General features: G+C 36.0%; 1 protein-coding gene and 1 long non-coding RNA gene across 5 annotated transcripts in view; one reads left to right on the top strand and one right to left on the bottom strand.

Moving 5' to 3' along the window:
* The window catches only part of LOC138696994 (uncharacterized), a 164,614-nt gene that overhangs the window by 27,015 nt on the left and 121,542 nt on the right, over positions 1–16,057 (bottom strand). The gene's annotated exons all lie outside the window — the stretch shown is intronic.
* Vha100-1 (V-type ATPase subunit a family protein Vha100-1) overlaps positions 1–16,057 on the top strand; it is a 60,553-nt gene that overhangs the window by 13,387 nt on the left and 31,109 nt on the right. Inside the window, exon 4 of one of the 4 annotated variants that reach the window (XM_069822573.1) lies at positions 14,130–14,215. The exons of 1 other annotated variant lie outside the window; for it this stretch is intronic. In XM_069822573.1, the coding sequence (XP_069678674.1) occupies positions 14,130–14,215 (86 nt within the window). Of the gene's footprint in view, positions 1–7,867; positions 7,952–14,084; positions 14,216–16,057 lie in introns of all 4 variants that reach the window. 2 more of the 4 variants (XM_069822571.1, XM_069822570.1) reach the window with 2 other exon arrangements.

Here is a 16,057-nt window from a genome sequence, read left to right as displayed (position 1 = left end):
CACAGTGCCTATCACAATTAAATCTCTTGAAGATCATAGCTAATAAGGAATGGGGATCAGATATCACGACAATGCATCTGTTTTATAATGCTTATATACGATCAAAATTTACCTATAGAAGAGCATCAGCAACTCATTTACAAAAAAATTTCATTTCTTCAAAACTCAGCCTTAAGATTATGCGTAGGAGTACCAAAAACCACATCAACTGTTGCCCTAGAAATTGAATGTAATATTCAACCAATCAGACACTATGTATTACAAAAGGATCTAAAAATACATTTAAAATTGCAAGCCTCATCCAGATCTCAGATGTTCTTCAAACTGTCAGATAATATCCTGTGTAATTTTTATAAGATAAACAAAGAAGAAATACCAGTCTATATCACAGATATACTTATTGCTAAAACTCCAGTTATGAACGAAATTCCTCCATGGAAATGGGTGATTCCAGAACATAGCATAGAAATTCTAGGAAATCATTCCAAAAATGATCCTCCATACACTCTTAAGTTAGATGCCATGGAACTACTCTGCAGCACATATAAGAATCACCTTCAAATTTATGCAGATGGATCTCTAAATCCTAATAATGGGACATGAGGAGCAGGGTATTATATTCCAAAATATCAAGAAAGTTACTTCATACCCTGTCCATCCTCCTCCAGTCTTGACACTGAATTGCTAGCTATTGATGCTGCTCTTCAGTGTGTTACTCAAATTTCTGAAAAATCTATTTGATACTTACTAACTCCATATTTAATATAATTAAATATGTACCATACCTATACGCACATAGAATTATTTCAATTCAGAAACAACTAAGTGAACTAAGAAAACTCTAAAATACCTACTCATTGTGGTACACCTGGAAACGAGAAAATCGATAATATTGCAAAACAGGCAACATATTTGCAATCAAGACCTCTTCAAGTGAGATCTCTATCCAGTGCTTTTGCTTCAGTAAAGTCTCATTTTATAAACCTTCTGACAAAGGAAAAATTTTACAGTCTGTACAAAAGAAACCTAAATGACCTGGAAATGAACAAAAACTTGCCCAGACATGTTCAAACATTTTTAACAAGAGCCAGAACAGGTCACATTGTCACTCTATTGTACCTACACAGATTTCACCTTAAAGATAATCTTACTTGTCTGTGATGTAATAATCATGATGAAGATCTGGAACACATTCTTCTACACTGTCCATCCATAAACCACAAAAGAAATAAATTAAAATCATCAGTACCAGTTGCAGAAGACACAGCCCTGCAGTATATATTGACTACACCCCAACTCTGGCTACTAGCAACAGGCATCTATAATGAACACCAATCAAATATCCCTCATTTCTCGTGAAAAACAAAAACTGAATAGACTACAGTGGACTTTATGTTGTCAGCAAACAGCTGGATACATTAAGAAGATTGATTAATAATTTAATTAAATTATAGCCTATCTGTGGGAGGAAGGGAGATTCTGAGCTTTGGCCACTTCCTGAATTCATCGCGTACATCTTACTTACAATAGCTGTGCGATTATTTTCACTATTCAGTGCTGTAGACATACCTTCCTGCACGCTTCTCTAGTGTAAACACTTTTTTTAAAATGTGTCTGGTGTTCAAACAGTAATACTTGATGCACTGTGATTACTTGCACATACTGTTTAATCGTTTCAGATAATGATGCGTGTGCGTATGCTTTCAAAATAATTAAAACTTACTCATAATTTCTGACTTAATAAACATTTCTGAGAACTGAAAATTTTTTGAGAAATTATTGCCACTTTTGTCGAGACAAAATGTATGTCTCGCAAGTTTCTTGCAGTCATGAACAGTATCTGGCAGTCTTACGTGTTGGGTTTCTTTCCACAGCATCTCATTTTAACACGTTGTACTAACTGATCAGCCTGGCAAACAACCTGAACAGATCTCAAACAACATGCGTCCTGCCAATCCTGCCTCGTTTGTTTGTTGTTTGTTGTATGTTGTGTGGCAGCACACTTGCAGTACAGTGTTGTGGAACAAGAGGAGCCTTGAATATTTTTTGTTGTTTTTATTTGTTTTGTAGGTGGTGTTACTTTTTTGGTATTTTATATTTGTGTTTGTTGGTTGTTTGCATATGTTGTGTAATGGTTGTTCTATCATTGTATTGTGTGTCATTACTGCGGTCCGGATGTTGAGGCTTATAATTTTATATCTTCTTTTCAATTGGAATATTTCAATCTCGCGAACTTTTTGTTTGAAATAGAGCAAATATATTAATCTTGCGATAACAAAAGTTTTAATCATGAGCATTAAGACAAAGAATCTTGAGAAATGGGGAATTATAATAATACAGTTTTTTTGATTTGGTCAGTGTTGAGGCATGTTTATAAAAGGAACTTGAAAAGTAATGCGTGTCTCAATTTGAAGTGTTATTGCATAGAAATGAATGAATGAAATTGACGAGTTTGAATGAGTGGTGTCCTGCAGATGAGTGGATTGCAGGGATAATAGAAATATGGATTTATTAAAATCAATGACTGTAAGGTAGAGGATCCAAAATCTATTGCAAATTTTTTTAAGCACTTTCATATAAATATCATTGACAACTTTAACATTCAGGATTGTGCAGAAGATGCTGTGATTAGTTATTTAGCAGATACATTTAACACTGAATTTCAAGGTCCAAATTTATTCCAACTACTGCAGCAAAAATCATGTATATGATAAGACGTGTAAAAAAAAAAAAAAAAAAAAAGAAGAATTTCTGGATATGAAGAAGTACCAAGCAAAGTTCTAAAATCCCTCTCTGAAATAATTTCTCCTCCTATAATAAGCTATTTATGTAATTTGTCAATGCCCATGTGCCTAATTATCTTGAAGCTTTGAAGGGCCAAGAGAAAAGGTTCAGAACAGAATTAACCAACTGATCATTTGTTTATGTTTGTACGTCGAATTAATGTGCTTACAAGCAGCCACCGGCATAGCTCAGTCGCTGGACTTGCTTGCCTGTTGATTTGGAGTTGCAAGGTCTTCCCAACCATAAGGCAAATGTCAGGTAATCTATGGCAAATCCTCTGCCTCACCTCACCTTGACACAAAAAAAATTGTGTAACTCATGAATTGTTTCACGTCTTACAGCTTCAGTGCTGGTGTAAAATCTGTGGAATACAATAAATGAAATGAAATGACAGATGGCGGTCTGCTTTAACAGGAAGGACAAAAAATGCATCAGCTTCCTGAATCTGCTCATCTTATCAACAGCTAGCAGTCTATGCTATTGATGTGACGTGTTTCACACTCCAGGTTGATCGACACTGATTATAATGAGCTGCAATCAAATTTAATTTTTTTTCAAGTGTAGAAAATGCTATTTGTTTGGACCAATGACCATTGTACCATCCATGTATTTCTACCATATTTAAATATAAAATTAAATTCATCCCTATTACAGATCATGGAGAAAGTAGGGTAGTGGAAAGTTAAGGCAGTAGTCGCAGCAGGGGTGACTTGCTGCCTTTACCCCCAAGGATTATTTCTGTCACCTGCTGAATGAACCCTTCAGCCATAGCGCGTCTGGAAGGATTAGATCAGTAGAGAAAATCCATGATCCCACGAGAGCAGTGCATTGTCATCATACCATGCATACTTGAGCTTGTTTTCAGGGCTGACTGTCTCCAGTCTTTACCTTGTAGTCAGTCTCGAAGATAAGTGATGGTGCAGTTAGTTCCATTATTTCAGTATTTAATGTTTTTATAACATAGTGAATGTTCAGATCTTAATGGAATATGTCTTCAAACATCCTAATAATTGTCAACAGCTATAAGGAAATGTATTGCTGTAAATATGACGCAGATTGCAGAGCATGTTACTACATGGATTTATTTCTGGGTCGAATTTAATATCTTCTGTGTATATACTCCGAGAAAATGTTGAGTTTCTAAGTTTATTACTTAATTTTGTAAAGGATTCATTTTTCTACATAACCCCTAGCTATCCTCTCTCGCCTTCTTCCTAAAAGGAGATGTCGGGATTCAGCACTGTTTAGGTTAGTTAGTTGGCATTGGGCACTTCTTTGATGGAAATAAATTAAACAGGTGCAGGATGTGGTGAGTTAACAGTTGTCATTGTATGGTGATGTGTTCAAAGTGGTTCTTCCCAAGAATGGCGCGCTTCTGCCAGTATTGTGGAAATGTTCCATGTCAGTGGTGATGATTCTGGGAAATTGAATACAGATCATTCAGGTGGATATAGGGAATGTGGCAACATTGTGCTGTTTTGTGTAACTGTTTCACTTTGTATAATTGCATTATCTGTTCTTCAGAATTCACAGCATTTCTGATTGACTTAGGCAGTGCAGGATTTTGACATGTTATTATGTGTTAATGATAGCACAGTTCCCAGACATACTTTAGTTTTTGACAACATTTTTTTGATAGACTTCACTTGACTGATGGAGACTTCAGTTCTATTTGCAATGTAGATAACGTGACGATGTTGCTGTTAAGAAATGGGGATCAAAGTATTGTTTAGCATAAGCCGTGGCTGGTCCCTATCCATGCATCAGCATCCGGATTATTCGTATCTTTCGTGAAGCTTTGTGGCTAATTACCCACTGCACTGCAGTACGTGGCTTCTTCATTCTCATATTTTGTTATTTTCAGACAAAATGTTATTCTTATTCTTTTCAAATATTAATATCAATGGCTTGGCCATTGTCACGGTATGCTTGCCTTTTTAATATTGTTATCCGACAAAATAAAAAAAGGCAAGCATACCATGACATCCCCCCCCCCCACGCAGTGGAAGCATGCTGGGCCCATAACCCAGAGATCCGTGGATCAAAACCACGCTCTGCTACCAATGTGACGATGCCTCACTACACAGTATTTAAGTCAAAAACTTAGGAGGAAAAAAAAGAAAACCCAGAATGAAATCAGAAAAGGAGAGTAAATTCCAAAATTACAATAATTCACTTTATTATAATTATCTCTTTATAAATTAGCAGGAAAACCTTCAACACTCAATAACAAGAATATTTTCTCTAATCATGATCACTCTCTTTAAAAGGGCATTAACAAGAAACTTCGAAGAATAACTCACAAGAACATCTCCCTATACTTTAATCTCTCTTAATATACAAACCTTCAGGAAAAACAAACAACTGAATAAACTATTTCATTCAACAGCAATTTCCTTTTACATATCTTTAGAAGAATCTACCGAGCCACTCAGATCCCATCTCACAACCACAAACTCAAGTCCCCGGTGTGTACTTATCACAGTCCAATACCAAAATTTAGATTGGTTGATCCCTCCAACTGAGCTGATTCTGGTTTCTTAATCATCGGTCTCACGGCCAGTCCCCAACTGACTTTTCTCGTTCCAAGCACGATCACTATGCCGACCCCCCTCCCCTCGAACATTCAAGTAGGAGGTGGAAGCTGATCGGCGCATGTGCACCAAAATAGGTAAAGTTAGATACACCGGAAACGATCTTACCAAATACATATAGAGGAAGGATAACTAAGTTTTTCATTTTGTCGGATAACAATATTAAAAAAGCAAGCATACCGTGACACCACTCATACAAGCAACTCATATTATATTCTGTAGGCTGCATGCATGTCGACTGTGTTAATTCATTTTAAGTCATTCAAGTCAATGTAATGTTAAGGAAAATGATGGGATGTGGAAGCAATTGTCAGTTTATTAGTGCAGGAAGAACTGGGAATATTATGTCTACAAAATAATTCAATATTAATTGTGCTAAGTCAGTTTAATTACACATATGATGGCTTTAATGCTGTTCTGTGATGAATGCAACATAATGAAGTGCTGGGTATCTTTTTCTGTGAGGAAGTGTCTTCCATTTCTCAAAATTCTTGTGAGATATAAGAAAATTACAATGTAATATATTGAAAGTGTGCTAGTTTGAGATTCCGGACCCAAGTAATGACAGGATACTGCTGTGTGGATGTAGGCTGTAAACTTTGATCTCATGGTAGCATTCCATATTATAATAGCAGGCTGCTGCTTTTCATTCATTTGGATTGAAAAGCTCGTCAGCATGTATCATGTTTTAATATGGATTAATGTGTTTTATTAATTTTTTATGTATCAAAATGTTGATCATAGGTGTAATAATTTGGTAATTGTGTAGTGATTTGGATAGAAATGATTACGCGTAGTGATTTGGATGGAATCAAACATTCCATAGTAGACAGTGGATGAGGAAATGAATGTTTCACATTTGCTACAGCGTGTGAGGAGAGAGTACTGGAGTGGTAGAGTGGGATATAAATTCCCGCAAATTTTGAAATTAGATAGTAAATCGGACAAAACAAGGAAAGGTGTAAATATATCGAAAATATCGCTGTTGATAATTGAAAGCTATTTACATCAGGATCTGCTTATATTGATTATGTATGCATTTAAAAGGAAAATCCCTCGAAATATGCATTTATGCAAAATAAAGTTGGCTTCATTCGAGCATAAAAGCCATGATCGGCAGAGATTGATGTTTACTTTTCCAGTATGTCAAATCAATAAAAACGTGCAGTTCTGTGGTCTAATCATGAAAATCACATTTAGAATGTTTCTTGCTGCTGAAAACAATCTACAGGCTCTGCCATCAGAAATTGGTAACAAATATTGTGAAAAGTTCCATTTAAAAGTATTTGCTTGGGCTGATTACCTGGTTTTCCCCAACCATAAGACGAATGTTAGGTAATCTATGGCGAATCCTTGGCCATATCTTGCCAAATACCATCTCGCTGTCACCAATCCCATTGCCGCTAAATAACAGAGTAGTTGATACAGCGCCATTAAATTAACAATATTTTCAACAAAAGTTCCATTGTAATGAGATAAAGATTCGGTACATTAGTTCTCATAACAACAGAGTGGAGTATGAATTACAGATATGTATCTAAATATATTTGTACTGAAACTAAGACATTCTCTCTCAGAATATGAAACATAATAATAACGCAATTCATACAAAAGAGTCTTCTTTATTAGCCCATAAAGTTCATTGCTGTTGATAATTGAAAACTATTTACATCAGGATCAGCTTACAATGATTATGGCAAAGATAATACATTTTTAAGAGTTTAATCTTTCACAAACTGTACATTAACAATCACCTGAGGGTTTGTGCACTTCATTCAGTCGATTAAATTGGATAATCAGCTCATTTACAGAGAATTGGCTTTAGCACCATAGAGGATGTTCCAGGTTCGATTCTTTTCTGAACCATGGAAATTGTCTTGAAAGTGAATAATAATTCTCTCTTATTTGTTAAAAATAACTGGAATGTGTTAAATAGTTTTGCTGCTTTGACATTATGCTTAAAATCGTTGATCTCTATAGTCCATTGTGATTGTTGTTTAGTCAGCTGTCCAAAGACAGTCTGAACCTCACAAGTGAAATCAAGAAGGCACCACTTATGAGGCAACTGGGGTAGGGTGGCCAGTTCCTTTCCCCCTTCATTGCATACATCGCTCACTAGCTACATATTACACTAGTCAGACTTCAGATGCATACAAACAATTGTTCTTCCTCTGACACATATCATGTGAAATGTACTGCCTGATAACAGATCATTGTCTTTATGAAACAGATTACAATAAGGTTGTTTAAACATGAAACAAATAACACTAACGAATTCTTACTGACACAGAAACAGCCACTAACTAAAATATATTGGTATAACACAATATAATGAGCTAGAATGGGTAACATAGTGTTAAGGAAATAGAGAACATGTGGGACGACTGGGACTGAGATGTTTGATCTTGAGCAGTGTGGGCCGTCAGAGGCCACGTGGCTGGAGATGACACACATTGATCCATAATGTACTGGTGCTCATTGTTGAACAGACGGTCACTACCATTCAGGCCTGGAGAGCATACGTGGCAACAGAGATGGAATCGCGCGAGTCAGGCACCTCTGATGTTCTAAATGTGAAGTATCTCAGTTACTAAATGCATTGCTAAGCTTGCGATACACGGACACTCGCAGTTCCAGCAATCTGCTGCCCACTATTCACTTCAACTCCGGATGCTGATATTTCTCATCAAGGATTTACCCTGTACAGTACAGTTGTAATGGCGGACATAGTGAATCCGTATTATGAGAATTTTTATAGACTTCGATCTGCCTGATGCCATTTAGGATACTTCAAATAGTCGGTTATTTTTCTGCATTCCTTACAGTTTATTTTGTTTTTCGTGTCTATTCTAAATGTAGTAATTACTATAAAAATGTTCCAGCAGATGGGTGCAAAGTTAAAATTTTTTTGACATTCCAAGTGTAAGAGTAAGAGTAAATAATGTTGACAGAAAGTAGACATGAGCAGCTTGTTTTAAGTCATTACTGTGCATTACTTAAAAGTCGCATTCCCTTTGAGGTGACGGATAATCTGCACAACGGTTAATCAAAGTTACTCTATATATTTAATTTTTTTTATTACTTAACCAGTCTGATGTTAACACGTAACATTCACTAGTCTGCGTGCGATGAGACACATTGCTAACATATTCGATATTGGAAGCTGAGAGTAGTTCAGGTTGTCATACTAGTCAGTCAGGGTTAGATACACTGGATATCTCAGTCTAACATGGAGCATGCACAGGATTTTTGATTCCTATCCCATACACCAGCGATGTCAGACAGGGACTAAACAGAGCAGAGCGCTCCACTAGACTGGTTGCGTGCTCCACAGACATAAGCAAGTTCAAGCTCCGATCTAGCTCCACAACCGGCATTGGAGCTTACAACTCTGACACTACTGCCATACACAAGTCATGTGTATGCAGAGTGCAGTATTTATTTAAAAACCGTGCAATATGGCTAAGTTTAAGAAAGGAAGGATTTGGACAGAGAAAACATTGAATGACATTGGCTACTGCTTAGAAAATTTCCCTAAAATTCATTAGTTGGCAGGTTTTCTTGTTCTCCCACACACAGAGCTACGAAGTTGGAAATCTAACTTCAGAAGATATATACTTAAGGGGCGAGGATGGTATTTTTGATGAAAAATGACTAAATTAAAAAAAAAACATATTCTTTAAAATACCCTGTGATATGTGTGGATCACCATTTTTAAACTTTCTGCATTATGGATTTTTAAATCACTCGCCCACTTTTATTGATTCTGGTAAATTAAATTTTCAAAAAATTGTTTTTTTCTTTAAAATACCCTTTGATATGTGTGGAATGCATTGCATAACATTTTGTGAGTATTTGTGCCATTATCGGATGTTGAGACGTCATTTTTAAACTTCCTGCACAATGGATTTTTAAATCACACGCCCGCTTTTATCGGTTTCCAGTAACTTCATTTTTTTGCTACATTGCGAGACAAAATGAATATAATTTCTGAACTATTAAAGATACATGCGTGAAATTTAGAACACACATTCTTTAGAATATTAGGAAACTTTTCTCTGTAACAGAATTTTGTTAATTGATTTCATTTTAAAAATACGTTTGTTTGTTTGCAAGAAAGTAAATCAGAAAATTGTTGCTAGATTTTAATTGTTTATTTTACAAACGTAGGGACTAATATCAAAATTCTGTTACAGACAGTTTGTAGAACATACTTTTTCAAATACATTGCAAAAACTGTTTGAATCTATCTTTAAAAACGGTTTAGATATATATCAGTTTTAGTACAATCCTGCATTGGGTATATTTTTTTTTCTAATTTGGGCCCCCAAATAATTTTTTTTTTTTTTTTTCAAAATATTTTTATTTGGTTGAGTTGCCACAGCTATGAGATCTCTACATACAAAAAATTAATATTTTACACCAAATAGGAAAAAAGTTTTAAAAAATACCATCCTCTCCCCTTAAGAGAAATATATGCGATAAAAATTACTCCTTAACCTGAGTATTCCTTATGTTGCTGGTTTATTCCAATCGTATATAAAATATTTTAGAACATAAATAATGTAATAATGGCAGTATTAAAATAACATAAATAATATTAATGGTAATAATTTAATTTACATGTAAGACGCTCGGAAATACGAGAACCCCGTGACTTTTCATCTTTCTGATTTGTAGAGGACAAAACCACGCACTTCAGAAGGGAATTCTAAGGCATAATATGTCAGCAGATTGAGTGAAATGCCAGACATGTATAGAAGGCAGTTTCAGCATATTCCTAGAACATATTGCCAGCTGTGGATGCACCACTTCAGGCTGAGACATGCAGTATTTAATTCAGCATAAGAACATTCCTTTCTCCGTGTCAATTTAGAAATGTGAAGGAAGCTTGCTGTAGACTTGGTTCTTTTTATGTTGACTTGTAGTCTTACATCTGTAAATAACTGTATTTTTACGTCATAATATCACGTAAAAGCTTTTCTTCTGTGTGGAGCAGGTTAGGGTTCAACACCCAGATATCTCCACGATCTCAGTTTCTTTCATAGTTTGAAGCTTCGTGGTTGCTCGACTCGTTCACATTTCTATCTTGTCGGAGGTGAACAGCAGATTTCCGGAACAGAGACTTTCAAGTCCTTGTTACATTGCTGCCGAGCTTTGCAATTATATTTCAGGTGTTACCATGGTTACACAATCTACACTTTTATTTATTCAGTTGGTAATACATATAATCTGCAATACACACACTTCGAATCCTTGGGTTCACAGTTATGGGCGATATGAAATTTGCTATCTTCACGTGCTGGAAGGCTCTTTTCAGTTACTGTTCAGGAATTTAAGAAAGTGTGCTTGCTGAAACTGTCGGACAGGAATGAAGTAAAATAAGATTTGTTGATCTCTCTTATAAACAGCAGAATTGCGTTGTAGTGCTGTATCACTCACTTGTTCCAGTAGGGCAACTCTGTCCTCTTGGATCATTTGCAACAGTGTCTTAAAAAAGCTGGATACTTTGTGTAATGAATGTATGTGCGTGCGTGTTTTATGTATGTATATCAAACATACACATATATACACGCTACAGATATCTGTGTATGTTTGTTTTGGGTGTGTATAATGTGTTTCTCTGTGTGTGTGTGGTGTGCGTGCGTGTTTTTTTTCTTTCCACTGTTAATGGAAAGGTAATTTGTAAAAAAAATGAGAATATGGTGAACAAAATAAATAGCCCTCCTTTAGGAACACAACTTCTGAAAACCATTTTAAATACCGATGCTGTATTGTAATGTACTGCATAATGGAAACTGTGGCCAAGTTGTACACCACATTTGTGAGTTTCATGAATTCGAACTTGGCAGGTTGCAGCACATCGTTTGATTTGGATATTGAGATGCTGTTGCTATTGATATCGTGAATCAGCATTGATGTGTGGTGTGATTGGGTTGGATTTAGCCAGCAGTACACAAAGACAGGACTGATGACACCGGTGTCAGTCTGCTGTTGCATGCGCTTTCTTTGCATGGCTCATTTGCTTGTCCCTAACTTCATAATATATCTTTACTGGGCAAGGAAATTGCAAGTCAGATGCTGTTAATTCACAATTATGTAGAAGTTGGTAGTTTTGTTTCAGCTTTTTAAACTGAATTTTGTGCATCAATGTATTATATAATGTTACTTTCGGCTTAGGGTCTTAAATGTTTTGTTCTTAACATTGTTATAATCAGACGGTGGATTTTCGGTCCCTACACAGCAACAGTACGTCACGTCCCTAGGCATAAGAAGTGAGAGTAGCAGTGAGTACAGCTAACATTCAGTATCGGGACCGAAAATTTGCTGTCTGGTTATAATATTTATTTTTCTTACCGTGGAAAGTGACTTGTGCTGACTCGGTCACTGAAGATAGAGATATGAATCAAGTTACTTCTAGTCCTGTCTAAACAATTTTAATAATTTCTAACTGTTCAATTTTATTTTACTTATTTTTTTGCCATGGTGCTTCTGCATTTTGGCAATTATGTTGAGGTTGGGGGATCCATTAAGTCGAATTCTGTTGCAGTATGGAAGATGAAAAGAACTCAGGGCCTACTCAGCATTTGCTTTTGTTATTGTAAGATTGTGCATTTAATGTACCCTACTAAAAGTGAGTAGCGACATTTTTAAGGGATTTCATCTCTCAAGTGAAATGAATAACACAAAATACAGTAACCTACTCAAACCATTTACTTCCTTTATGAAGAATAGAGGATATTTCATGTTGCAAACTACAATTTTGAATGCCTTCCGAAACTTGAGTCGCTGGCAGATGTAGTGCTGGTTGAAGTCTTAACATTGCAAGGTTGAAAGTAGTAGAAATTTGAAGTGGAAGACAGGATATGGTGTAAAATTTATGTTCTGGTGTAAATCTTATAATTGTAACTGATGCTGCCTCACTGCACTGAGTGATATAGGCCTATGAAATTGTACTGAACTTGGTGTTAGATTATTTGTGTTTTTGTTCGTGTTACCTATGAAGCAGTTTCTTAAAATCACGAGAATGTTATAAGACAGTAGTTCCAACCTTTGAATGAGTGGGAAATGGATAGAATTCAGCAAGTCCACAAGTTTAATTTCTTTATCGTTGTTTGTCTTATCCTGAATGATCAACAAGGTTAAAATTGGACCCTGAAGATTAGAATTTAAAAATTTAAAATTATCGGATAGGTTCACAAGACTTGCAAGCCAAAAGAAGTCCCTCAGGTGAACTCATTCCTGTTAAACTTTATGTATCAAAAGTCTGAGATAAACAAAAAATATTCAGCAAGCTGATAAAATCAGAGAACGTGATAAAGTTAAGCTTAGTTTAAATACCGTTTGAAACACACTTTAGTTCTTCAGACCCCTTTCAAATCACTTCTGCAGACCACAGGGAACCACGGTTCTAAGAGAACAAAATTTTTAAAGCTTCTTACAGCTGGATAATAAAATTAACGACCTGAATTGAGAAATATCCCAAGTCCATTGAAGTAAAGTTTTCAGGAGGGCAAGAAAACATTGGCTTGCCATATAATAGTATTGAAATAAATATTTATATGATTAAAAACACAGGCCTAGAGTCGGATTTGGGATGATAGCCTATACAAAAAACAACATGTTGTTGACAATAGTCATTTGACCTCTTGCACTCCAATATTTTTCAAAGATATTGTCATGGTTAGCCACTGACGCACAGATTTTGAGATGTTCTGAATCCATTTCTTGATTTGAGTTGCACAATGGACAGTTATGAGACTGATACATCCAATTCTATGCAGGTGTTTGGCCAAATAGTCATGGCCTGTTGCCAAAACAAAAAACAACATAATGTGTAGGTAAAATGTCAAATTCGGTAAATATTGGACTTCGGATGTTTCTCAGTTTAAGCCTCCAATTTTTTTAATGTATTTTAATCTGAAAAATAAGAGTCGTATTTATAAGCAAATTTTAAAAAATTCAGTTCGAATTAGAGTGCTTGGCGAGGTGTGAATGAGATGATAGTGCTGCTCACACCTTAGCTCAAAACAATCAGAACGTTCTTGATGTTTGGAGAGGAACGGAAGGGTTGCACTATTTGTTCCCAGAAATGGAAGTACTTACAAAGCTAGAGTTGCTTGATTCATTGACCAGCTGTGTTGTCTGCATATTAATATGGTTTGTGTTTGCTTAGTGCATGCTTGTGATCCTATACGCATGTGTACATCCTTAGCAAAGCCCAAGAGGAAGGGTGGATTGGCTGCATGGGACGGGAATATGTGCATTATTGCAGGGCTCAAAAATGCATTTGTAAGTTAAGCGAAATGTGAATGTATTGCATTGTACAGCTTAATTCTAGGCCCAGGATCCACAAATTGAAACTCGGCCAAGGTGGATGAATTTTTAATAAATTTTCACATAAATTTCCCTCTGCACGCATGTAAAATTATACTCACAGTACACATGCGTGCGGAAGAATCTTACAAATGCCTAGTAAGCAGCTGTTGCTTCATTCTCTGAGCTAAGAGAAGTTTGTGCACGCCCCTATCCTGCAGCTGTCTGGTGGTCACAGTAGGGAATGTCACACAATCTACCCAGAATGTTCAGCTGTCGAGTGATTCGCAGTTGTAGTATGTAATGCTTTTTGAGCCTTGCAACTGGAGTTGTGTGCACACAGTGTGCAGCAACGTGCAAGGGGTGGGGGCTGGTTGTTGTTGTTGCCAGGCTGAACTCGGCTACCGCTACCCGACATACTACTCCTCCTCGCAGATGGCGGACCCCAGTCGGGAGGAGGAGCAGGTGACTCTTCTGGGAGAGGAGGGACTCAGAGCAGGTGGCCAGGCTCTCAAGCTGGGGTAAATCTATGTCTGTCTCTGACTTCAAGAAAATCTTAGAAAGTGCACAATACAGTAACGAACATATTGTGCAAATCTGGCTTTCAGGTAGAAGCCTGCTATACTGTAGGTACGTTAACAGAAAGCCACAATTTAAGTCACACAGAATTGTGTGCACTCAAAGTTGAGTTCTGGCGTCTTGTCAGCCCATTTGAGTTGTGTGGATATAAAGGGAAGAATTGTGACGTCGAGTATATTTCCTGGGATAGCTCAGTTGGTAGAGCATCCGTGTGCTAAGCAAAGGGTCACAGGATCAATACCCGGTCCTGGAACAATTTTTCCCTTGAAATTATTCAAGCCTGCTTCACAGGGAGCTTCTACCTGAAGGTCAGATTTGCGTAGTAACAGTATATTTCTACTACAAATTGTAGGTGCCAAATCTAGGGACTCGTGTAGGACCATTTTAAAAAAACTACAAATAATACCCATGGCTTGTCAGAATATTTTTTTTATTAATAATTTCCCTCATGTATAATCGTGAAAACTTTGCAACTAATTCAACAGTTCATAGCATAAATACACGTCAAAAATGGCTTTCATACTCCATTGGCAAGTCTATCGTGCTATCAAAAAGGAGTGCGTTATATGGCAGTAACAATGTTTAATAGCCTCCCTATCGATATAAAAAATGGAACTCAAAACATAAGATTATTTAGGGCCAAATTAAAGAAGTACCTAATTTCTCATGCCTTCTATTCTGTAGGTGAATTCATGACATTCAATAACACTTTATGAATTTTTGTGTGGTTTATTAAGTATTGATACTAAAATTTTGTGTTGTACTAGTAGACTATACTGTAAAACTCTTCTGTATATATTTCAACTAGACTGTGACTATAATTAAGACTTTGTATTACTATTAAGATTTTTTGACATGTTCCATATTCTAGCTGTGAAGCGATGTACGAATACCATGGGATGTAAATAAATACAATACAATATAATTGGGAATTTCATAGGATTATTAAATAGCAATGGATGTGTAATGATTCAGACTTTTTTTTGTTCTTCCCCTAACATATTTGTTATTGCAGTTCGATTGGAAGTAATGCAGTAATGATAACCTGTTACATCAGCATATAGCTGCATTTTCTAATACCCCACATTTTAGAAACAGAGATTTTTATTTTTTGTTTATTTTTATATTATTTTGGCTCCTGCAAATTTAAGTTACAGCTACACGCATTTCAGTACAAATTCATACTTGAATCGGTCGGAGCTAAAAGGAACTAAGTCAAAATATATTTTGGGTTATGCAACAATTTGAACAATGGACGTCATGCACATCGAACAGTGGAAGAAAGAACTAAGACTTTTAAATATTCTTTTGTCTTCTATAACATAAAAATATATACATTTGTGTTATTAGTGGAATGTTTTTTTGCTTCTCCTGAAAAGTGACTTAGTTCCTTTTAGCTCCGACTGATTCAGTTGTACTTATTTCATGGCTCTCTTTCTGTTCCAAGGAGATAGATGAGTAACACATTACTCAGTATTTTTCTGTGACTAGTTTTAAATGTGTTAATGTGGTAAGAAATACACAAGAGAAAACGAGGCAAGTAAATTTTAGCCACAACCTTGGTAAACATAATTTTATGCAAATATTTCCCATAGCTCGTTTGTTATGCCAAATTGTGGACTGAAAGCTATAGCTTAAAATCTCAGTTAACATTAATAGAAAACAGTTCATACTTCAGCACCGAATTACAATAACTTTTGAGGGCAGGCTTTCTGGATTATCCATTGTAGTAATGTTTTAATTGTTGGAACTTTAATTTAAAAGACTGTTGTATGAAAATAGGT

This window comes from Periplaneta americana, chromosome 3, assembly GCF_040183065.1.
Source record: "Periplaneta americana isolate PAMFEO1 chromosome 3, P.americana_PAMFEO1_priV1, whole genome shotgun sequence".
Lineage (NCBI taxonomy): Eukaryota > Metazoa > Arthropoda > Insecta > Blattodea > Blattidae > Periplaneta > Periplaneta americana.
Note: the sequence above shows the minus strand (reverse complement) of the source record. Positions and strands in the feature narration are given on the sequence as shown.